Source organism: Cherax quadricarinatus, chromosome 2 (genome assembly GCF_038502225.1).
Source record: "Cherax quadricarinatus isolate ZL_2023a chromosome 2, ASM3850222v1, whole genome shotgun sequence".
Classification (NCBI taxonomy): domain Eukaryota; kingdom Metazoa; phylum Arthropoda; class Malacostraca; order Decapoda; family Parastacidae; genus Cherax; species Cherax quadricarinatus.
The window spans coordinates 22966695-22991545 of NC_091293.1; the positions used below are offsets into that span (position 1 = coordinate 22966695).

General features: G+C 41.8%; 1 protein-coding gene across 9 annotated transcripts in view; it reads right to left on the reverse strand.

Moving 5' to 3' along the window:
• Positions 1 to 24851, reverse strand: part of LOC128693596 (uncharacterized protein C05D11.1-like) — a gene marked incomplete at its 3' end in the record, with an annotated part of 686932 nt that overhangs the window by 17996 nt on the left and 644085 nt on the right. For all 9 annotated transcript variants that reach the window (XM_070087698.1, XM_070087675.1, XM_070087712.1 and 6 more), the window contains 4 exon segments: positions 13689 to 13928; positions 15182 to 15379; positions 19433 to 19687; positions 20022 to 20291. In XM_070087698.1, coding sequence (XP_069943799.1) covers positions 13689 to 13928; positions 15182 to 15379; positions 19433 to 19687; positions 20022 to 20291 — 963 coding nt within the window.

Sequence of the window (24851 nt, forward strand, 5' to 3'; positions counted from 1 at the left end):
CCATTTCCCAAAAACAAAGAAAAACCTAAAAAGAAAAAAAATTTCATCATTGTTCAATACTTTCACGAACATTCACACACATTCTGTCTTTGCAGAGGTGCTCAGATATAACAGTTTAATCCTTTGAGGGTCGGTCACGTACATGTATGTCTTAACCGCCAGGGTCGGTCACGTACTTATACGCATAAATTCTAGTGCCTTCAAATCGAGCAGGAGAAAGGTGGTAGGCCTACATGTGAGAGAATGGGTCTGCATGGTCAGTGTGCACAGTAGAAAAAAATCAAGGCACCAGCACTGCATTGTGAGAACATCATTTTAGTACGCCTTGTTCCCCATGCCTTGTGGTAAGAAACTCCTCACTCCACGGTGAACTGGGACTCTTTTGTTCCCAAATGATAGTTCAAACACTGATGGAAGTGTCAGTGAAGAAGAATTTCATGGTTTTGGCGAGTTTGTGACCGAAAATAATGAACATAATACCAGTAATAGTGCAGAAAAAACCAGATGACCCTCAACCTTCCACCTCTGGTGCTGAGGCGTCTTGTTCACGTTCAGTTGTACCAGAACAAAAGAGGAAACTTGTGTTTTCCCGTGTCCAGGACTCAGATGTGAGCAGTGGTGATGATAGTGATAGTGAATATGATATCCAAGCTCTTGAAAACATTTCCAGTAGCAAGAATGAAGTGGAATATTCCCCAGTGAAGCATCAGTATTTACAGCGCTACCTGCGCTCTGGTAGTGTGCCATATGCTATTCCAAGGTAAAGGAGTACATCTCGGAGTACATCCCATGGCTGCACAACAGGAACAGATAGTGAAAATGAAGATGATATTGTTACAATGGAGATGAAAAATGTACATGTGTCATCAGATGGTAGTGGTGCCATGTGCCATGAAGCACCAGCAGCAGCTCATGCTGAGTCAGCTGAGCTACAACAAAGCCCACCCTCACCCACCCACCCACCACACCAAGCTCCACAACAACCTCCACAATCACAACCACCTGTCAATGTCCAGTACCCCCCAGCAAACCACACCTGGGATTGGCAGGAGGGTGCCAATTTTGTTCCCACTCCCCATCACTTTGAAAAAAGTCAGAGTGGAATATGGCCATCTTGTACACCTGGGAACAATGCCACTGAACTGGAATGTTTCGAGTTATTCTTTGATGAACCCCTGATGGAAATTATTGTCAGGGGAAAGCAACACATACTTCGATTACACCATGGCAAACACAATTCTTTTGTGACTCACGAAATCGTAATGACACGATTGCAAACAAACCATACCCCGGCCAGGATTGAACCCGCGGTCAGAGAGTCTCAAAACTCCAGCCCGTCGCGTTAGCCACTAGACCAGCTAGCCACAATAAGATTCGTCCAACTAGGTATATTTCTACACCATAGGAAGGTTAGCACAGGCACCACTGTGACCACAAATGCAAGTTTTTACAGATGAACCTCCAGCTAGCATGGCCGTGACGAACTCTAGCTCAAGTCCCTTCACTGCCGTCAACATGACTCACGAAATTGTAATGACACGATTGCAAACAAACCATACCCCGGCCGGGATTGAACCCGCGGTCAGAGAGTCTCAAAACTCCAGCCCGTCGCGTTAGCCACTAGACCAGCTAGCCACAATAAGATTCGTCCAACTAGGTATATTTCTACACCATAGGAAGGTTAGCACAGGCACCACTGTGACCACAAATGAAAGTTTTTACCAAGATCACACCTACACCAGTGGAAGGAGACAACTGTGGCTGAGATGTACCTTTTCTTTGCCACAATAATGCTTATGCCACATGTGTATAAGCACAGTGTCAAATCATACTGGTCGACAGACCGCCTGATTGCAACCCCATCTCTCAGTGATATAATACCAGTGAATCAATCTGTGCTACTATTATGTATGCTACACTTCTCAAGACAAAACCAGGCCTGACAGAAAAGACAGGTTATATTAGATTAGGAATGTGTTTATGTATCTGAAACATAAATTCAATATGTATTTTTATCCCTTCAGGAAGCTTGTTATTGATGAGCTTTGATTTTGTTCAAAGGTCGACCAACGATCTCGCCTCTCTAATTACCCCGTGGTGAGAGAGACTTTCCTCAGAGTGGTGGTTACTGGACCTTCGTCTTCATCAAGATTGGTGCGTCGGTGGCTGCTCGAGTGGTGACGTGTACTTAGCTCTGTGAAGACCTGTTTGTGTGTTCTCTGTGAATCTGAACCAGGATGCCCTCTCTTGAGCAACTTTACCAGCAGCTGACAGAAGAGCTTAGAGTTGCTAAGCAGGAGATACGGCGATTAACGGAGGAGAACAAGAGGATTCGAAGTAATCCTCCTGTTGTGAGTCCCCAGGTTAAGAGGGGAGCTTGGTCAGTGGCCGGGCAACATAGAACCAAACTGAGGATCAAGAAGACTGTTGGAGAGGCAGAAACAACAAGGACCCAGAAGACTACTGTGGAAACTTCCAACCCATTTTCGGTGCTACCTGACGAATGTGGGTGCTCTACTGGGAATGTCACAATGAGCACCAAGGAAGCATTGGCTGACGTGAGTGAGACATCCCTAGAAACCCCAACAAAAACCATCGAGAACGTCTTGACGAATTCCACAAGTGAAAGTGTGGTGCTACCTAACGAATGTGAGTCGACTACTGGGAACATCACGACGGACGTCACCAAGGAAGGTAAAAACATTGTTGTTGTTGGGGATAGCCAGATTAGGTACATGGATAGGGCATTCTGCTTGAAGGATAGGAGTAGAAGGCAGAGAGTGTGTTTTCCTGGCGCTGGGATGGAGGATATTGTTAGCCGTCTGGATGACATCATGAGAGGTAATGGGAGCAATCCTATTATCTGTCTCAGTGCTGGAGGCAACGATGTTGGCAGACGTAGGAGTGAGGACCTGATTAGCAGGTATAGGTCAGCAATAGAGATAATTAGGAGGAAGGGTGGGAACCCTGTCATATGTGGTATTTTGCCAAGGAGAGGAGTTGGAAATGAATGGTTGTCCAGAGCAATTGGTGTCAATTGCTGGCTGGACAAATACTGTAAGGAAAATGAGGTAACATTCATTGACAACTGGGACCTCTTCTATGGCAGAAATGACATGTATGCCAGGGATGGGGTTCACTTATCCAGGTGTGGGGTGGGAGCACTGGCCAATGCAGTGGAGGGAGCTGTTAGGTCTTTAAACTAGGAATAGTTAGTGGTATGGGTTTTGGCGGAAAAACAGTGAAGTCGCAGGGTAGTAATATGAGTACTAGGAGAACTAGTAATAGGCACAATGAGGTGGATATTGGAAAGCCAGTGGCACTAATTGACAAGGACAGTAATAGGTTTAGCGGAATAACAGAAAGGAGCAGGAAGGGTAAAGAGAAAGGAGGGTCTTTAAATATATATTACACAAATAGTCGTAGTGCTAGGAATAAGATGGACGAGTTGAGACTAGTTGCTAGTGCAGGTAACATTGATGTATTTGCCTTAACTGAGACATGGTTCAATATGAAAAATTGGGACATGCCTGCGGAATGTCACATTCAGGGTTTTAAATTGTTCCAAGTAGATAGAAGTGTCGGGAAGGGGGGTGGGGTGGCATTGTATGTCCGAGATCGCTTGAACTGTTGCATAAAAACGGGTATTAAGTCTGCAGTAACACATACAGAGTCTGTTTGGATAGAATTTTCAGAAGGGCACGAAAAACTGATTTTAGGTGTGATATACCGTCCCCCAAACTTAGATAGGGACCAAGGGAGACTACTATGGGAGGAAACTGTTAGGGCCACAAGACACGATAATGTAGTAATTCTAGGAGACTTTAACTTTAGTCATATTGACTGGAATTTCTTGACTGGGAATTTAGAATCATACGACTTCTTAGAAGTAGTTCAGGATTGTTTTTTGAAGCAGTTTGTGACAGAACCTACAAGGGGTAATAACCTGCTTGACTTAGTTCTGGCAAACAATGAATCCCTTGTTAATAATTTAGAAATTTCAGAGGAACTCGGTGCTAGCGACCACAAATCAATTACATTTAGCATTGAATGGAAGTACGATAGTAGGGATAACTCAGTAACAGTCCCAGATTTTCGCTTAGCAGATTACGATGGGCTTAGAGAACACTTATCATCTGTTGACTGGGGTAACCAAGAGAGCTATCAATTTGACAGTTTTCTGAACACTATACATGCTGCACAAAGAACGCTCATCCCGTATAAAGAAATTAGATCAAATAGAAATGACCCAAAATGGATGAATAATAGGCTCAAATATCTACTAGGGCATAATAAAGGAATTTATAGGCGTATCAAAAGAGGTGAGGGTCATCTTATGAATCAGTATATTGGCATTAAGAGGGACATTAAAAAGGGGATAAGAAAAGCTAAAAGGGACTATGAAATTAAAGTTGCTAGGGATTCTAAAACTAACCCAAAAAGTTTTTTCCAGGTCTATAGAACAAAAGTTAGAGATAAGATAGGTCCCCTTAAAAATAACTATGGGCATCTTACGGACAAAGAGAATGAAATGTGCTCAATTTTAAATAATTATTTTCTCTCGTTTTTTACACAGGAAGACACTAACAATATTCCAGTAATTAATTTTTATAGTGGGCTAGAATAAGATAAATTATGTAACATCACAGTCACTAGTGAAATGGTTGTGAAGCAGATAGACAGACTGAAGCAAAATAAGTCGCCGGGTCCTGATGAGGTTTTTTCAAGGGTTCTTAAGGAATGCAAAATGGAACTCTGTGAACCATTAACTAATATTTTTAATTTATCTCTTCAAACAGGTGTAGTGTCTGATATGTGGAAGATGGCTAATGTAATTCCTATTTTTAAAACAGGGGACAAGTCGTTACCGTCAAATTACCGCCCAATAAGCCTGACCTCAATTGTGGGCAAATTAGTAGTCAATTATAGCTGAGATTATAAGAAGCCATCTCGATAAGCATAGCTTGATTAATGACACTCAGCATGGATTCACAAGAGGCCGGTCTTGTCTAACTAATTTGATAACTTTCTTCAGTAAAGCTTTTGAGGCTGCTGACCACGATAAAGAATTTGATATTATTTACTTAGATTTTAATAAGGCTTTTGATAGAGTTCCGCACCAAAGACTGTTAAAGAAAGTGGCAGCTCATGGCATTGGGGGAAGGGTGCTCTCGTGGATCGAGTCATGGCTCACAGACAGGAAGCAAAGAGTGTCCATAAATGGGGTTAAATCCGAGTGGGGATCTGTAACAAGTGGCGTTCCTCAGGGATCAGTCTTGGGCCCGTTGTTGTTTATAATTTATATCAATGATCTTGACGAGGGAATTACTAGTGATATGAGCAAATTCGCCGATGACACAAAGATAGGTAGGATAATTGATTCAAATGTAGATGTTAGGGAACTTCAGGAGGATTTAACCCTTTGAGGGTCGACAGGCCCTCTCCGAAACTCGTTCTCAGGGTCGGCCAAATTTAAAAAAAAAAAAAATTATTTTCTCTTATGAAAAGATAGAGAATCTTTTCCCGATCATAAAGACACCAAAAGTTTGAAATTTGATAGAAAACTTACGGAATTATGCTCTCGCAAAGTTAGCGGTCTCGGCGATGTTTACGCATCGGCGATTTTGCCCACTTTGAGCCCCATTTTCGGCCAATTTCACTGTACTAGTCGACAAAAAACATGAATATTTCGCTAGAACTCCATTTTTTCTATCGAATGGGTGCAAGAAACCACCCATTTATAAATTCAACTATCCAGTACAGTGGTCAGAATTTAGCAATTTTGCCAATTTCACACAAATTTCAAAAGATGCCAATTTCCGAATAGGGTCCAGAATAAACAAGAAAGACATTCCTGGCACTAAAATGACATTTCCTCTAGTCATTAGTCACGTCTCAAGGGCCCTCTTATATTCTTTTGCTTTCCACTTTGAATTTTTATTCTCACAAAAAATATAAAAATATAAGATTTACTGTTATGCAGACTACTGCATTAGTGTAAAAAATGGTATAAATATTATTGGTGCACTTGTAAAAGAATATTAGACTCACCAGTTGACGTGTATTGCACGCTTGGCACGATTTGTTTACTTTTGAAGTTTGGTAAAAATCGAACATTTCTGCTACTTTGAGCTCAATTTCAAGGCACCTTTCATTGTAAAACCAGTCAAAATCATCTCAATTTCTGTAATATGTCTTCCATTCTATAAAATGAGACCAAGAAAACTAGAATACAACAATAAATACTATACGAAAATACACTGCAAAGTCGCTGATTTATTAAAAAGAAAATGGTCAAAGTTTTTTTTTTCTCATTATGCACTGTGTGCTGCAGGATTTTTTTTAGACTGTGCACACTGACCACATAGACCCATTCTTTCATATGAAGGCCTACCAGCTTTCTCCCACTAGATTTGAGGCCGCTAGAATTTATGAGTACTAGTACGTCAAAAACCCCTACGCGTAAGACGTACTAGTACGACCAAAACCCTCAAAGGGTTAAACAAACTCCATTCTTGGTTAGAAAAGTGGCAGATGCAGTTCAATGTAGATAAATGCAAGGTTCTGAAGCTCGGGAGTGTCCATAACCCTAGCACTTATAAATTAAATGATGTAGAACTTAGCCTTACAGATTGCGAAAAGGACTTTGGGGTTATGGTGAGCAGCAACCTTAAACCAAGACAGCAATGCCTAAGCGTACATAATAAGGCAAATAGATTACTGGGATTTATATCAAGAAGTGTAAGCAACAGAAGTCCAGAGGTCATACTGCAGCTTTATACATCATTAGTAAGGCCTCACCTAGATTATGCAGCTCAATTCTGGTCTCCATATTACAGAATGGACATAAATTCATTAGAAAACATTCAGCGTAGGATGACTAAATTAATACATAGCATTAGAAATCTTCCTTATGAAAAAAGATTGAAGACTCTTAAGTCACATTCACTTGTTAGACAAAGAATGAGGGGAGACCTGATCTAAGTGTATAAGTGGAAGATAGGTATTAATAAAGGGGATATTAATAAGGTCTTGAGGATATCTCTCCAAGAGAGAACCCACAGTAATGGATTTAAATTAGATAAGTTTAGATTCAGAAAGGACATAGGAAAGCATTGGTTTGGAAATAGAGTAGTTGATGAGTGGAACAGTCTACCTAGTTGGGTTATTGAGGCTGGGACTTTGGGTAGTTTCAAATTTAGGTTGGATAACTACATGAGTGGGAGGGGTTGGATTTGAGTGGGACTTGCACATCAGAGCTTATTTCTTGGGTAGCATTGGGAGATGGGTTGGGCAAGTGTTTTGTTAGTGGGATGGATTGTAAAGGACCTGTCTAGTATGGGCCAACAGGCCTTCTGCAGTGATCCTCCTTTCTTATGTTCTTATGTTGTTCAAGCAGTATATACTAAGCAAGAGGAAACGCTTTGGTATCAAGTTGTTCGTACTTTGTGATTGCTACAGTGGTCTTGCATTGGATACAATTGTGTACACAATTGTGTAATATATTGCAAGATGCCAGGAAGTTATTGGGTATCTCTGGTGATGTGGTAAGGGGCATATATTATATACTGATAACTGGTACACAAGCCCCTTTCTCAGTGATTTCTTGCGAGTGAACATGACAGACGTGTGTGGCAGAGTACGTGCAAATCATAAGCCTATGCCTATATTCAACGCAGGCATTGGTAGAGGTGAGGTGCAGGCGTCTGCTGCCAATGACATCATGGCATTTCGGTGGCATGACATACGAGATGTCACACTGCTGACATCAATTCACCAAAATGAAATGACAGACAGTGGCAGGCAGAATAGAGACTACTGAACCCATTCTAATGTAGACAGCCTGTACTGTCTGCACAGACAGCCCATGCTGTCTGCCAGCTTAGTTCATATTTCGCGCCACTCAGGTGCTGCCATCTATAGGCCTTGCCACTTCAGTATGCCCAGACTTGCCTCGCTCTCACTCACACAGCGGCCTGGCCTCCGAAGAATTATATCATTAACACCGCTCTACAGCTTACCAAATAACCCGTTATAAATGGTGACAGCGGTGCTTGCAGCAGTTGTGTTTGCCTGGAGAGAGAGGAAGAGGTATGAAGTCATCTTCACTTCATCACCCTACACAAGAAGCATCCGTCTCTCAACGAGTTATCCTGATGTCGTGTCTGCACGTTTGAGCATCCAGACACAGGTACAAGCAGGATCCAGGCCGAAATTTGCCGAAATTCTCCGAGAATTGTAAGTGGCGTCCCAGTGACCCCACGCTGTTTCTCAAGTCACGTGTTCAGCGTCACTTGTATGTTGCTGTTGTTGTTCAGCTCAGCACAGCTGTTTCAGCAAGCCAGAGGTGAGTTTTGTGGTGATTTCTGCGTCCAGTGTGAGCTTCTCCACGTGTTTGTGGGTGGAGGAGGAGGAGGAATGGCCAGATGCCCGCCCTGCCATACACTCACGCACGCTCCTCGCCACCACACTACCATACACTCACCACTGCCCACTCCCTCTGCTGTGTTTTCTGCTGTTTTTCGTATGAATTCATTGCCAGTGCTGTGTATCCGAGTGCCCGAGGCCACTCGAAGCTACGTGGATTACGACGTCACGTGGGTGTGGGCGATGTCACGTAGACCTACAAAGCCATGTGAGTTACCAGATGTCCCAAGGCCTCATGCTGTGGTCTGCTGCCCGCATCACATCGACGCCACCCATGATGCTGCCCGACTTCATGACGTCACGATGTCTGCTGACGTCACCTCACGATGTCTGCCTGACGTCACCTCGAGATGTCTGCTGACGTCACCCACGATGCTGCCCGACTTCATGACGTCACGATGTCTGCTGACGTCACCTCACGATGTTTGCCTGACGTCACCTCGAGATGTCTGTTGACGTCACTGCTGCTGACGTCACCTTGCGACATCACGCCTGACATCACATGATGTCACATCGAGTGTTCTAGTAATTATTTCAGTATTGTCGAGAAGATTGAGAGAAGATATATGTCGTGTGTTAATTCCTCTCAGTCAGTGTTCTCACATTTTAGTATGTCTTAGTCAGTTTTATGCGCAGAAAAGCATCATTTGCTAGTTAAGCCATGTTGTACCGTATGTACAGCGGTGTGTTTGTAAGTTTTCCGTGTGTCCAGTGAGGTCTGTGGTCAGACCCTTGAGTTGCACCACTGTGCTAAGTCACCCGCCTGACCAGTGTTTGACAGCTGATTTCTCAGCCCTGAGCGTATGAGCCCCCTTGTACAGAAAGCTTTTATGCTCGTCGCTCGTGTTGTTCTGCAGAATCGTACCTGCTACGATTCCCATCGAGATTTGTTTCACTTCACCTCCAGACCGTCAGAGTGCAGTTATATGTAGAGAAACAAGTCTGGGGACGCTTAGGCTAACCTCTGCTATAACTCCAACTGTCGAGAGATGATACTCGTCAAGCCGCAGCCAGCCCTGTCGGCAGGCGCTGTGTCAGCCTCGTGTCACAAGGTTCAGTGAGCAGCCTGCACAAAGATGATGTCACTTTGACTGCTAGCTCGCTCACTGCAGTCTGGTGTATGATGTTACGACTCCCAGATGTTTCGCCCAGTCGTCTCTGCCACGACTCGCTCCACAACTCGCTCCACGTTCGCCGGCAGTGACAGCCCAGCGACAGTACCAGTCGAGAAGTGTCCTGAGTCGCTTGCCAGAAGTCCTGCCCAGTTGCCGAGTTTTGTCGACGCCTCACTCGAGGGCACCAGCATGTCGTGCCCCAGGTTGAGTGAAAACCTGCAGCGACTCCTACGATGTCTGCTTCACCGTTCCAGAGGAGACCGTACCCTGTTACGTCACAGCTCAGCCGCAGCGATGTCTCCCGTGTTGCAGTATCTGTCCAGAAGCAGGAAGGCGTGCAGTGATGCCTATGGACGCTCATTGCCTATGACCACGATGTTTAGCACACCCCACATGTTTTTTTCTTCCCTCCCTGTAGGAAGTTTTTTTTCCATGTCCATATGTATATATATGTTTTTATTTTGTGTTCTGTGCCCTGTTCCTACGAGAGAGAGACCGAGTTTCTTTTACTACCAGTATTGTCGCGTCGGGACGACTCGCGGTAGGTGGCCGAGCGTATGTAGACAGCCTGTACTGTCTGCACAGACAGCCCATGCTGTCTGCCAGCTTAGTTCATATTTCGCGCCACTCAGGTGCTGCCATCTATAGGCCTTGCCACTTCAGTATGCCCAGACTTGCCTCGCTCTCACTCACACAGCGGCCTGGCATCAAGACACAAGGCCTCCCAGCTCTCTCTCATGGGCATGGCCCTCCCGGGCCATGGGCACAAACACACAAGCCTGGGTAACCCACCACTACTTATCAATAAAGTAAGAAGCCTCCGAAGAAGTTTATCATTCACACCCCGCTACCAGACTACCAAATAAGCTCGTTATACTAAAACCTGCAGTGGTGATGGACTACAGCCTCAATATGCGCTCAGTGGACAAATGTGACATGCAAATTGGGTGTGCTGATTGTGTTCACAAGAGTTATAAGTGGTACATAAAACTTTTTTTCATCTTCTGGACATTTCCATGCTCAATGCTTATAACATGCATAAGTTGAATACCAGAACCAAACCATGATATGGTCAAATTTCTTTGTCTGTCATCAGACAAATATTATTCATTTACCAAGTAACAACACCTGCAACAGAACACTGCCTGTGAACTGATGAACAACTACCCTCTCATGAGGATTGGTGATCACTACCAGATACAACTGCCTCCTATTACTTTGAGAAAAACTGCTCAGAAGAGGTCTTTTGTCTGTGCACATACAACAAAACACCCACAAAAACGCAGACACTCGTTTTATGTGTGAGCAGTGTAAAACACCATTGTGCATGACGTGTTTCAAAGAATTCCACAAGCTGCGGCACTTCTAGGACCATGTCCAGTGACTCTATATGTGTATATATAATATGGAAAAATAGTAATAACAACATTTTCTATTGTGTAAACACATTTTGTAAACAATATAATGACAACAATGTTTGTGCAGTTACTGTGTAGCATACAATGAGTGAATTTATATACAGTGTGCCTTATATTGATCTCATAGGCCATAAAAGTTACTCGAAAAAAAAAAATTAAAAAATAAAAGAAAAAAGTTAAAAAAAAAATAAACGATTGCTGCAGGACCGACAGTTGGCGATGTTGCCATAAGCAGTTCACTTTTTGTCACCTTCACACCTCTATATCTTGGTAAGTACTGATCATAAAAATTTTTTTTTACTAAAACACTTAGGAAAATAATCTTAAGATTTTGCTAAGAATTTTTTTTTCGAATATTTTTCGACCCTCAGTGGGACAACAGGATTGAGGCTCTCAACCCTCAAAGGGTTAGATGTCCCTCCAAACAGCCAATATCCCAAACCCCTTCTTTAACCCTTTGACTGTTTCAGGCCCCTTTCTGAAACTGTCATTCTGTCACTAAATTTTTGAAAAAAAAAAAAAAATTATTTTTCTTATGAAATGATAGAGAATCTTTTCCCGATGGTAATGACACCAAAAGTTTGAGATTTGGTCGAAAACTCATGGAAATACGCTCCCACGAAGTTAGAGGTCTCGGCGACATATGCGTATCGGCGATTTTGCCGACTTTGAGCCCTATTTTCAGCCAATTCCGTTGTTCCAGTTGACCAAACTCATAGCTATTTCTTTAGAACTCCATTTTATCTATCTGCTGAGTACAAGAAACCTCCCATTTACCAATCTGGACTACCCAATATTGTGGTCAGAAATTGGCAATTTGGCCAATTTCACGCAAACTAAAAAAGATGCCAATTTCAAAATAGGGTCCAGAATAAACAAGGTAGACATTCTTGGCACTAAAATAACATATCCTCTGTTCATTAGTCACATCTCTAGGCCCCTCTTATATTATTATTGCTTTCTATTTTGATTTTTTATTCATACAAAAAAATATAATTTACTGTTATGCAGACTACTGCATTATTGTAAAAATGGTATAAATAATATCAGTGCACTAGTGAAAGAATATTAGACTCCCCAGTTGACGTGTATTGGACGTGTGGTGTGATTTATTTACTCCTGAACATTGGTAAAAATCGAACATTTCCGCTAGTTTGAGCTCAGTTTCAAGGTCGTTTTCATCGTCAAAGTAATAAAAATCATCTCTATTTCTGTAATATCTTTTCCATTTTATCACCTAAGACCATGAAAACGCAAATACATCGATAAATACTACACGAAAATACACCTCAAAGTCAGCGTTTTAATCCAAAAAACAATCATTTTTTTTTTTCTCTTTATGCACTGTGTGCTGCAGGATTTTTTTTATGTGGTGCACACTGACCACACAGACCCATTCTCTCACATGTGGGCCTACCAGCTTTCTTCCGCTTGATTTGAAGCCGCTAGAATTATTGAGTATATATACGTCTGAAACACTGGCTCGTAAGACGTATATATACGACAAAAACAGTCAAAGGGTTAAAGTGCAGGCATTGTACTTCTCACTTCCAGGACTCAAAATAGGGTCTAGAATAAATAATGCAGGCATTCCTGGCACTAAAATAACATTTCCTGTTCATTAGTTACACTTCCAGGCTTTACATATGAATTCCAATTACAAGTTTTATTCACACAAAGAATTTTTATTTGCCCCCCCAAAAAAAATTAGTGTTATGCATTATTGTAATAATTGTATAAATAATATCAGTGGATTCGTGAATGCATATTAGACCGACCAGTTGGATGTGTATTGGAGACGCGTTTTATTTACTGTGGAATATCAGCAAAAATCGAACATTCCCGTTACTTTGACCCACTGTCAGTCCTGAAACCAATCAAAGTCCTCACTATTTCTATAAGTACATCTTCCCTTTTATCAAATAAGACCAAGAAACTGAGAATACAAACATTAAACCAAAAACATGGTTGAATTTTTTTTCCCACTATGCAGGATTATTTTCATATTATGGACACTTACTGCATTGACTCATTCTCTCATATCAAGGCCCAAATTTACTGCACTGCTTATCTGAGTAAGATAAGCTCAAAGCATTGAACTATGGCACAGACAGATTGCAAACCCATAAAACTACAGCCCAGACAATAATGCATTTAAGTGCCTGTGGCCACATCACTAATACATAAACTACATCCCATAAGAAAACATTAGTCACTTAGATGCTTATTCTAAGAAGAGTCCTTACGCATGACTGAGTTGCATTACATGATTAGCTGAGCTCTATCACATAAATAACATGGTCCCATCACATGACTAATAGAATCCTATCAAAGGAATAGATGAGCCCACTCACAAAATTAAGTCCTTTTCATTGAATAACAGTCCTAGCATGCAAATAACTAATTCCTATCGCACAAATAATAACCCTGTCAAATGAATAACTAAAATTAATGTACAGATAAGACTGCCAACAAATATGTGACTACAAACACTGCAAAAGGCAAGACTTTATTGTAGGCAATGAGTCAATCAGGAAGAACATTATCCAGTTGCTTCTGTTTTGATAACTCTCACTTGGGATGAGCTTCATCTACACTAAAGATCTGTCCTTATGTGGTACCTTTCTTCACATTTAAAACTAACAGATGACCCTTTCAACAACAAAAGATATCGAGAATGAATGATATTTGTGTTAAATCAAAAAATTTAAGATGTTCTATCACTTACCTTTAGGATAAGAGCAGCATTAGTGCAGTATGACCCACAGGAAAACTGTCGAATATTAAGAGAAAGGCCTAATGTAGAGTCTCGGAATAATGTGTCTGCTGAGAGTTCACGTACTATGTCTTCATATGGAATAATGGAACCTTCACGCAATATTGGAGATTCAAAGAGGAGGTCCAAGAGAAGAGTAAGATATGGACGAAGTTCTGCCGGAACAGTTGATGTGTCTAGGACAGCAATTATCTGTGAATTAAATACACACAATGTGGGTTTGAACATCCAGCAGGCTTGTGTGAGTACATTATAAATGAATGGAAACAAGTGGCTTTTATTGGACATGCTGCTGGAGTCTGAGCAAGCAAACTTAAGCAAGGATTTAGGGAAAGAAGTTAGGTAAATTAGAGTCCTGGAGGTAGGAAGGGCATTGCCTGCATGCTGAAGGAAGGATGGGGATGTTGCAATCAAAGGGTAATCTGAATTGCGAAATCAGCACAGTTCTGGCCAGACAGTGACTAAATGAAGGATGGTAAATGAGATTTCTTTTTTGGATCATCCTACCTGTGCAAGGTAGCTGTTAAGGTAAAAAAAAAAAAAAAAAAACTGAACACATACACCATGAAACAAGCATCTTTAAAATACTGATATGATTCTATATGATTAAAGTGGACTATTAAACTGCCTCACTGATAATGTTTGTAGGATTTTTACCAAGTTTCAAAGCTTTAAATCCTCTAACTTACAGCAACATCTCTCTTTCTAATGGTATGTTCAATTTTTTTAACACACTGGCAGTCTCCCACCAAGGCGGGTGACCCATAAAAAAATAAAGAAACACTTTCACCATCATCCACACATAATCAGTGTCTTTGCAGAGGTGTGCAGATATGACAGTTCAGATGTCACTCCAAATGGCAAATATCCCAAACCCTTCCTTTAAAGTGCAGGCATTGTACTTTCCACTCCAGGACTCAAGTTTGGCTAACCGGTTTCCCTGAATCCCTTCACAAAATATTACCCTGCTCACACTCCAACAGCTTGTGAAGTCCCAAAAATTATTCATCAAAATTCACTCCTAACATGCTTACACATATCCTAAAATAATTGACAATTTGGCAATGTACAATCAAAATTGTTAGCATACAGAAATTTGCCCAAGTCCCTTGTTGATATTTTATTATATGTGGCAGGAAGATTTAAATGAATAAAAAATGGTACACAGCTGTTATAAGACTAATGTTAAGAGGTTCAATATGGTGCACCTATCTTCAGCCTTGTGTAATAAAGAAATTCTACGTCATTTGTGGTCTATTTGTCAGAAGTGTAATGGGAAATTTTGTTAATTTCCGAGCAGCATGTTATCAAGTACCTCACTCTGGTTACCGACCTTAATTCTCAAAGCTTAGTAGTCAACATTTTATTTCTTTTCTTGCTAAGAAGTTTGCATAAGTAATTGCTGTCTATAACACAAACACAGCTAAAAAGCTTTCCGTACTTACTTCAACAAAATTAGAGTGTAAGTCATCTAGTTGGAATTTGATAGGCAGCTGACTTAAATGAGTGGGTAGATTGGGTTCTGCCTGCTTGAGGCTGGGTTGATTCTCCAAAGGATTACTATAGGCCCTCAGATGGTGGAAGTTGATGCTCTCCACACCTGGAACTGGTACCGACTCAAGCATCTCTGCTGGTGGAGGAGTCTGCAAAATACGCTGAATGTCATCCAAAGAAAATTTTACACCTATGTTTATGTTCATCAGATTCATTTATTTATTTATTAACACATCAGTCGCTTCCCACCAAGGCAGGGTGGCCTGAAAAAGAAAAACTTTCGTCACTCCATCACTGTCTTGCCAGAGGCGTGCTTACACTACAGTTATAAAACTGCAACATTAACACCCCTCCTTCAGAGTGCAGACACTGTACTTCCCATCTCCAGGACTCAAGTCCTGCCTGCCAGTTTCCCTGAATCCTTTCATAAATGTTATCCTGCTCACATTCCAAAAGCACGTCAACTCCTAAAAACCATTCGTTTCCATTCACTCCTATCAATTCGTTCACGCATGCTTGCTGGAAGTCCAAGTCCATCGCACACAAAACCTCCTTTAACCCCCTCCCTCCAACTTTTCCTAGACTGCCCCCTACCCTGCCTTCCCTCCACTACAGATTTACACACACTTGAAGTCATTCTATTTTGTTCAATCCTCTCTACATGTCTGAACCACCTCAGCAACCCTTCCTCAGTCCTTTGGATAATAGTTTTAGTAATCTCACACCTCCTAATTTCCAAACTACGAATTCTCTGCATTATATTCACACCACACATTGTCCTCAGACATGATATCTCCACTGCCTCCAGCCTTCTTGTTGTAGCATTCACCACCCATGCTTCACACCCATATATGAGTGTTGGTATAACTATACAGTGGTACCCCCGAGTTTCGGCCATAATTCATTCCAGAAGGCCGTTAGAGTGCCGTTACCGAACGAATTTGTTCCCATAAGGAATAATGTAAATTAGATTAGTCCGTTTCAGACACCCAAAAATACACTTACAATAATACACTTGCATAGCTGTTCGAGTTGGGAGCTGTACATAACTCGGGGTACCACTGTACTGTCACATGTTGCTTCCAAGGACAAAGTTCTTTGTCTCCACAGACTCCTAAGTGCACCGCTCGCCCTTTTTTCCCCTCATCAATTCTATGATTGATGAGGGCAAAAGGGTGAGTGGTGCACTCAGGAGGCTGTGGAGACAAAGAACTTTGTTCATGGAAGCAAAGATTCATATAGAATAATTAAAGTATTTTAACTGTTGTTAATGCTTAACCCTTTGACTGTTTCCGACGTATAAATACGTCTTACGAGCCAATGTTTCTGACGTATTTATACGCATAAATTCTAGCAGCTTCAAATCAAGTAGGAGAAAGCTGGTAGGCCCACATGTGAGAGAATGGGTCTCCATGGTCAGTGTGCACCATATAAAAAAAATCGGGGAGCCAGTGGTGCATTGTGGGAATGCCATTTCAGTTGTCCTTTTTCAGCATGTCTAGCGGTAAGAAATATGTGATTCCCCAGCAAATCTGGGACTCTTCTCTTCCCAAGTGATGCTCTAACACAGATGGAAGTGTCAGTGAAGATCAATTTCATGATTTGGAGGAGTTTGAGACCAAAAGCAATGGAGGAGGAGGAGGGGGAGGAGGGGAGGGGAGGAAGAGGAGGAGGAGGAGGAGGAGGAGGAGGAGGAGGGAAGGAAGAGGAGGAGGAGGAGGAGGAGGAGGAGGAGGAGGAGGAGGAGGAGAAGAGGAGGAGGAGGAGGAGAAAGAAGAAGATGTAATAATATTGTTCCCTTGAAGCAAGAAAAAAAAAAGTCCACCCCATGACAGTGACAAGATAAGGGGAGATAACATCTGATAAGAGCTGACTTTGATGAGCGTAAAGGAGGGTAATATTACATGACCATCGCCCTCCCTTTGTTTTTGCTGGTACACAAACATTTCTGTCTGTCTATTTGTCTGTCTGTCAAGCTCCCTGTCTGTCCATCTAGCTCTCTGTCTCAGAGAGAGCCACAAGACTGTGTCATCACGTTTACTCAACATCTTCAAGCAGAGTATAGCACTTTGTCTGGATTTCTTGGGTTATCCTAGGTAATTTACACTATGTATACTTGTATTTATGTGTACCTGTGAGACAGAGATAGGCAGACAGATAGAAAGAGAGACAGATTGAAAGATATAGAATGAGGGAGAAAGATAATTAGATAGAATGGAGGAGGGGAAGCAGCATCCGACCCCATTGTTTTGACAGGCGGTAGGGGGAGTAACTAATGAGACAATATGTCACTTTGACAGCTGCCGACTTCTGACTCAAAACAATTATAAGCCACACACTCGCACACAAGACAAGGAGGAGGAGAAGGAGGAGGAGAAGGAGAAGGAGAAGGAGAAGGAGGAGGAGAAGGAGGAGGAGAAGGAGGAGAAGGAGGAGGAGGAGGAGGAGGAGGAGGAGGAGGAGGAGGAGGAGGAGGAGGAGGAGGAGGAGGAGAAGGAGGAGGAGAAGAAGGAGGAGGAGAAGGAGAAGGAGGAGGAGAAGAAGGAGGAGGAGAAGGAGGAGGAGAAGGAGGAGAAGGAGGAGGAGGAGAAGGAGGAGGAGAAGGAGGAGGAGGAGGAGGAGGAGGAGGAGAAGGAGGAGGAGGAGGAGGAGAAGGAGAAGGAGGAGGAGGAGGAGGAGGAGGAGGAGGAGAAGGAGGAGGAGAAGGAGGAGGAGAAGGAGGAGGAGAAGGAGGAGGAGGAGGAGGAGGAGGAGGAGGAGGAGGAGGAGGAGGAGGAGGAGGAGGAGGAGGAGGAGGAGGAGGAGGAGGAGGAGGAGGAGGAGGAGGAGGAGAAGGAGGAGGAGAAGAAGGAGGAGGAGAAGGAGGAGGAGAAGGAGGAGAAGGAGGAGGAGGAGGAGAAGGAGGAGAAGAAGGAGGAGGAGAAGAAGGAGGAGGAGAAGGAGGAGAAGGAGGAGGAGAAGGAGAAGGAGGAGGAGGAGGAGGAGGAGGAGGAGGAGGAGAAGGAGGAGGAGAAGGAGAAGGAGAAGGAGGAGGAGAAGGAGGAGGAGGAGGAGGAGGAGAAGGAGGAGGAGGAGGAGGAGGAGGAGGAGGAGGAGGAGAAGAAGGAGAAGGAGAAGGAGGAGGAGAAGAAGGAGGAGGAGAAGGAGGAGGAGAAGGAGGAGGAGGAGGAGAAGGAGGAGAAGGAGGAGGAGAAGGAGAAGGAGGAGGAGGAGAAGGAGGAGGAGGAGGAGGAGAAGGAGGAGGAGAAGGAGGAGGAGGAGGAGGAGGAGAAGGAGGAGGATGATTGTTTGTTTGTTTTTGTAAACAAGTTTTGTAAACAATATATTGATAATTATGTTTGTGTGCTTATTGTGTTGTATACAACGAGTGTATATATATACATTGCACCTTACTTTGGTCTCATAGGCCACATAAGTTATGTGAAAAAATAAAATAGTGAAAAAAACAAAAAACCTTCAATTACAAGTAAACTAAAGTTTACCGGGTGAGCGGCAGTCGCCGCTGTTGCCATACGCGGCTCATTTTCTGCAAACTTCACCGCTCTATATCTCGGTAAGTACCGATGGCAAAAAATTTTTTTTGGACTAAAACACTCAGAAAAATAATCTTAACATTTTCATAAGAAAAAATAATTTTTTTTTTTTTGAATATTTGGCGACATAGAATGACAGTTTCAGAGAGGGGCCTGAAACAGTCAAAGGGTTAAATTCCCATTCAACAATGATCTTAAAAATAAATGACTCTTTACTTCTTGTTATGAAAGCATACATCTTAATGAAACATTATTTGTATCAGTACTCCATTCCCACCTAACTGTAACATGGCACATATTTCAATAAAAATCAATAGCACACTACATTATAAAATAATACACGCACAGGTAGGGTATCAAACAAGGTTATTATTATTATTATTATTATCACACTGGCCGATTCCCACCAAGGCAGGGTGGCCCGAAAAAGAAAAACTTTCACCATCATTCACTCCATCACTGTCTTGCCAGAAGGGTGCTTTACACTACAGTTTTTAAACTGCAACATTAACACCCCTCCTTCAGAGTGCAGGCACTGTACTTCCCATCTCCAGGACTCAAGTCCGGCCTGCCGGTTTCCCTGAACCCCTTCATAAATGTTACTTTGCTCACACTCCAACAGCACGTCAAGTATTAAAAACCATTTGTCTTCTCAAAATAAATTTTTACCTCATTAGTTTCCTTAGCCTTTTCAATCCTTTCCTTCCAAACTTTAAGACCCTCTTCACCCAGCTCCAACTTTCTAGCTTCCACTCTTTTCTTCTCCTCCTCTTCTAGCCTTGTGGCTTCAGCTATGGACGGTACTCCACGAACAACAACTGAGGGACCCTCTATGAAATACTTGTGGATTAGGTTAATCCAGTACTTGTATGGCTCATGCAATAGGTGTTCCAACCATCTTTTTTTGTTAAGTCGAGTGTCCATCTGAAAAATTACACTCATCATTTATGTGGCAAAATGGAACAGTACTACGGGGCTGAAGTAAAATTTAAAAATTCATCTTCAAGAGAAAAGCCAAATATACAGTATTCATACATGAATGTTAATTTTTTATAGTATGGGACCAAAATTATTTCTAAAAAAAAAAAAAAAAAAAAAAAAAAAAAATTAACTGCCGAATTTATTAGGAATTCAGATTTACTGGCATTTTCAATGTAACATTCATTCATGCCATTAAAATCAAGTACAGGATTTGTGAATATTATCACCATCTGGCAGAGATAAATGCTAAGCAGAAATATGTTTAGGCTCGACTTACATCTTGACAAGTCTGTCCATAGAGAATGTCTCCAATAATGTGGTCAGCAACGGTGTCATGAGGCGAAGTTTCCATTCGGCTGTCTTGTCTCAACATCAGGTTACTAATAATGTCTTTCATGGTCTGCATATTTATGTCAGTTTTACCAGTAGAAAGCCGCTTTAAGGTATCCATAAGGAGAGGTTTCACGTCATTAATCTTCTGATGTGGAACACCACTAAACTCAAAGTAACATGCAGAATCAGAATTTTCATAACAACTATGTTGTACCTGTTAGAGAGAGAAATATTTCATTCAATATAACAGGCATAAATAATTATTAAAAACTATAGCTTGCTTTTAAAAGGGGAGGTATAACATCTTTTAGGAGTGAAGAAGAGCAGGATGTGAGTGTGGGGGAGAAGCGTGAGGCATTATCTAGAATGAGAGGGGAGAAAGAAGTTGGAATTCATGGGATCATGACAGAAATGTTAAAAGCAGAAAAGATATAGTGTTGGAGTGGTTGGTATTTTTCTTTAATAAATGTATGAAAGAAGGGAAAGTACCTAGGGAATGGCAGAAAGCATGTACAATTCCTTTATATAAAGGGAAGGGGGACAAAGGAGACTGTAAAAATTATAGGGGAATAAGTTTACTGAGTATACCAGGTACAGTGTATGGTAGGGTTATTACTGAAAGAATTAGAGGTAAGACAGAGCAAATGAACAAGGAGGCTTTAGAATGGGTAGGGGATGTGTAGATCAGGTATTTACATTGAAGCAATATGTGAACAGTATTTAGATAAAGGTAGGGAAGTTTTCATTGCATTTATGGATTTAGAAAAGCATATGATAGAGTGGATTGGGAAGCAATGTGGCAATGATGCAAGTGTATGGAATAGGTGGTAAGTTACTAAATGCTGTAAAGAGTTTTTATGAAGATAGTGAAGCTCAGGTTAGGGTGTATAGGAGAGAGGGAGATTACATCCCAAATTCAAATTCAAAGTTTATTCTCTATAAGGGGTATATAATGTCATCATGGTTGTTTAACATATTTATAGATGGGGTTGTAAAAGATGTAAATGTTGGGGAGAAGGGTGGGATTAAATTATGAGGAATCAAATACAAAATGGGAGATGATGCAGTTACTTTTTGTTGATGATACTGTGCTTTTGGAGGATTCTAAAGAAAAGCTGCAAAGGTTAGTGGACGAGTTTGGGAGGGTGTGTAAAGGTAGAAAGTTGAAAGTGAACATAGATAAGAGTAAGATGATGAGGGTATCAAATGATTTAGATAAAGAAAATTTGAATATCACACTGGAAGGAGGGAGTATGGAACAAGTGAATGCTTTCTTTTGCAGTTACAAGCACTAAAAACACTGGGATAATGTGAAATGTACCGAATGTATGCGTAAATGCGACCACACTGGCTGGCTTGTAAACACTGGCATCAAGGCCACACGTGGGACACGTCCCAGACGAATCACGTAAGGCGAGTTTTTTATCGTGAGGCAAGGCAAAATTTTTGCATTCAGATGCTTCGTATGGCGGATTTAACGTAACGCGATGTGTTCGTAAGGCGGGGGTCCACTGTATTTGGGAGTTGATTTGTCAGGAGATGGGTTTATGAAGGATGAGGTTAACCATAGAACTGATGAAGGAAAAAAAGGTGAGTGGTGCACTGAATTATCTCTGGAGACAAAAAATGTTATCCATGGAGGCAAAGAAGGGAATGTACAAGAGTACAGTGGCTGCAAAAAATCTATACATTACCAATTTTTGGACAATAAAATGAAAATATGCATTTTATTTTCACTTTTTATCTTCCAACTAGTACTTGGTCATGTTACCCTTGTTCTTTATCACCATCTGAAGTTGCCTGGACATCAAAGTGGCAAGGGTGGCGAATAAGGAGGCATTCATGTTGATCTAAAGCTTCCTCAGTGCCTCCTTCAGGTCCATGATGCTGGTGGGTAGAGCTTTGGCTAACTCATTTTTCATCACATGCCAGGCATTCTCGATAAGATTTAGGTCAGGGGAATTGCCTGGCCACTCCAAAACACTAATACGTATTATTGTCCTCAAGGAACTTTTGCACTGCTTTTGGCTTATGGGCAGGGGCACCATCATGCATAAAAAAAATCACACTCATGAATGTACCAAAATGTCAGCATGTGACCCCTTAACACCTTGATATACTACAATGGACCCTCTGTTTTCGTGATTAATCCATTCCAGAGTCTGATAAAACTCAATCATGAAACCCGAAATAATTTTTCCTATAAGAAATAATGTAAATCCAATTAATCCGTTCCAGACACCCAAAAGTATTAACAAAAAATAAATTTTTTAGAGATTAAATGTAGATTAACATACAGAAAACAATGACAAATGATTATAAGGCACTAATAAAATGTATAAATGAACATTTAACATCACACTTATCTTTATTGAAGACTCTTGTTGGTGTATGAAAGATGGGGAGGAGGGGAGAGGGAGGACTGATTAGTGTTTGGATGGGGAATCCCCTTCCATAAAGACTTCAGGTACCAAGTGCTTATCCTGGGTTACTTCCCTTCTTTGTTTTTTAATGGCACTAGGACCAGCTTGAGAGTCACTGGGCCCCTGTCGCACCTTAAATTTTTCCAGAGCTCTGTTTCTGGCGTCTCTTACATTTGCCTAAAATGGGACAAAGCAGTGTCGTTGAACATGTTGCAGACACGGCCTGCAACAGCTTTGTTAGGGTGATGTTCCTCCACAAACATTTGCATCTCACTCCACTTTGCACAAGTGTCCTGAATCACTGAAGAAGACACCTTCTTACCTCTCTCCTCCTCCTCCTCTGAAGCCATTTCCTCAGCTGTGGTCTGTTGCTGTTGCAGATGAAGATCTTGCAGCTCTTCAGTGGTTAGCTCTTCACTGTGGTCCTCCACCAACTCTTCCACATCCTCACCACTCACATCCAACCCCATGGAATTCCCCAATGCCACAACAGATTCCACAACAAGCAGAGGGTCGTCAGGGTCAGCCCCAAACCCTTCAAAATCCTTCTCTGGGACACATTCTGGCCACAATTTTCTCCAAGCAGAGGTCATTGTCCTGGAAGTCACTCCCTGCCATGCCTTATCTATAAGGGTTATGGAATTGAGGATACTGGTGATCCCTCCAGAACTCTCCTAGGGTCAATTCAGTGTCTGAGATCACATCAAAGCACCTTTGAAACAATGTTTTGGTATAGAATTTTTTGAAGTTTAAAATGATCTGCTGGTCCATGGGCTGGATGAGAGGAGTGGTATTAGGGGGCAAGACCTTCACTGTGATGAAACTAAACTCCTCCAACAATTGATCTTCCAAGTCTGGAAGATGAGCAGGAGCATTGTCCATTACCAGGAGGCACTTGGGTGGCAATTTATTATCCAGGAGGTATTTCTTCACACTTGGGCCAAACACTTCATTGAACCAATCAAGGAAAATTTGCCTCATGACCCACACCTTATTGTTAGCCTTCCATATCATACACAGTTTAGTTTTGATGACATTGTTTTTCTTGAACACTCTGGGATTTTCAGAGTGATACACCAGTAAATTCTTCACTTTGCAATCCCCACTGGCATTACCACAGAAAAAGAGAGTTAGCCTGTCTTTCACAGGCTTGTTTCCTGACAGTACCTTTTCCTCCTGTGTGATGTAGGTCCTCTTTGGCTTTTTCTTCCAAAAGAGGCCTGTTTCATCACAAATCAACACTTGTTGGGGGATGAATTCTTCAGCCTCTACATACTCCTTGAATTCATGCACAAATTTTTCAGCTGCATGTTTGTCTGAACTTGCAGCCTCACCATGCCTTACAACACTGTGTATGCAACTACACTTCTTGAATATTTTGAACCAGCCTTTGCTGGCCTTAAATTCACTAACAGCAGCACTTGTTCCAGGCATTTTCCTTACGAGATCTCCATGCAACTGCCTTGCCTTTTCGCAAATTAGTGACTGCACAACACTATCTCACACTAACAGTTTTTGGTTGAGCCACACCAACAACAATTTCTCCAGATCTTCGACTGCTTGTGATCTCTGTTTCGTTAGCATATTTACCCCTTTTGCAACACCAGCTTCCTTGATTTCTTTTTTCTTTGCCACAATGGAACTGATCATTGATGCGGGCTTTCTGTACAGCCTGGCGAGGTCGGGCACATGTACACTACTTTCATATTTTTCTACGAGTTCTTTCTTGAATTCTATTGTGTTTCTCACCTTCTTTACCAAAGGGCTGGCACTAGGAGCTTTCTTTGGGCCCATGGTGGCTTATTTAGCAGTCACACACAATAAATAAGTGCAAAAAACAATGTATTATTACGAAATGTTTCGTATGACCTCGCAGAAAATGTTCACTCGCCGAGAGACAATGCCACACTGACTCAGAATGGTGTGTGGGAGGCTTTGTATGCATGCAGGCACTCGGGAATTAACGAAAACAGACTACAGGTCTCCCTCAACATGGACGTTTCCCACTTTCGTGGGCTTCAAACATTCGCAAATTCCCAGCCGCCCAATCATATTTAAAATATGTCATTACATATGTTAGGAATTGTGGTGGTGGTGGTGGCAGAGTTTGTTTGGAGATAGGACAAAATAGTCCTTCAATATGATACTAATATCAGCTCTATGGCTTATTTATCTACCACAATTCATCTAATATGACATAATAAACAATATTAATAACATAGAAACATGACAAATACTCTAGAATGAATAAAATACGTCATTAAGTATGTCACAAGTGTTGTTGTGTTGTTGTTGGGTGTATAAGGGCCACTGAGAGATAAGCCGTACATAGTGGTAGTGGAGGTGATAGA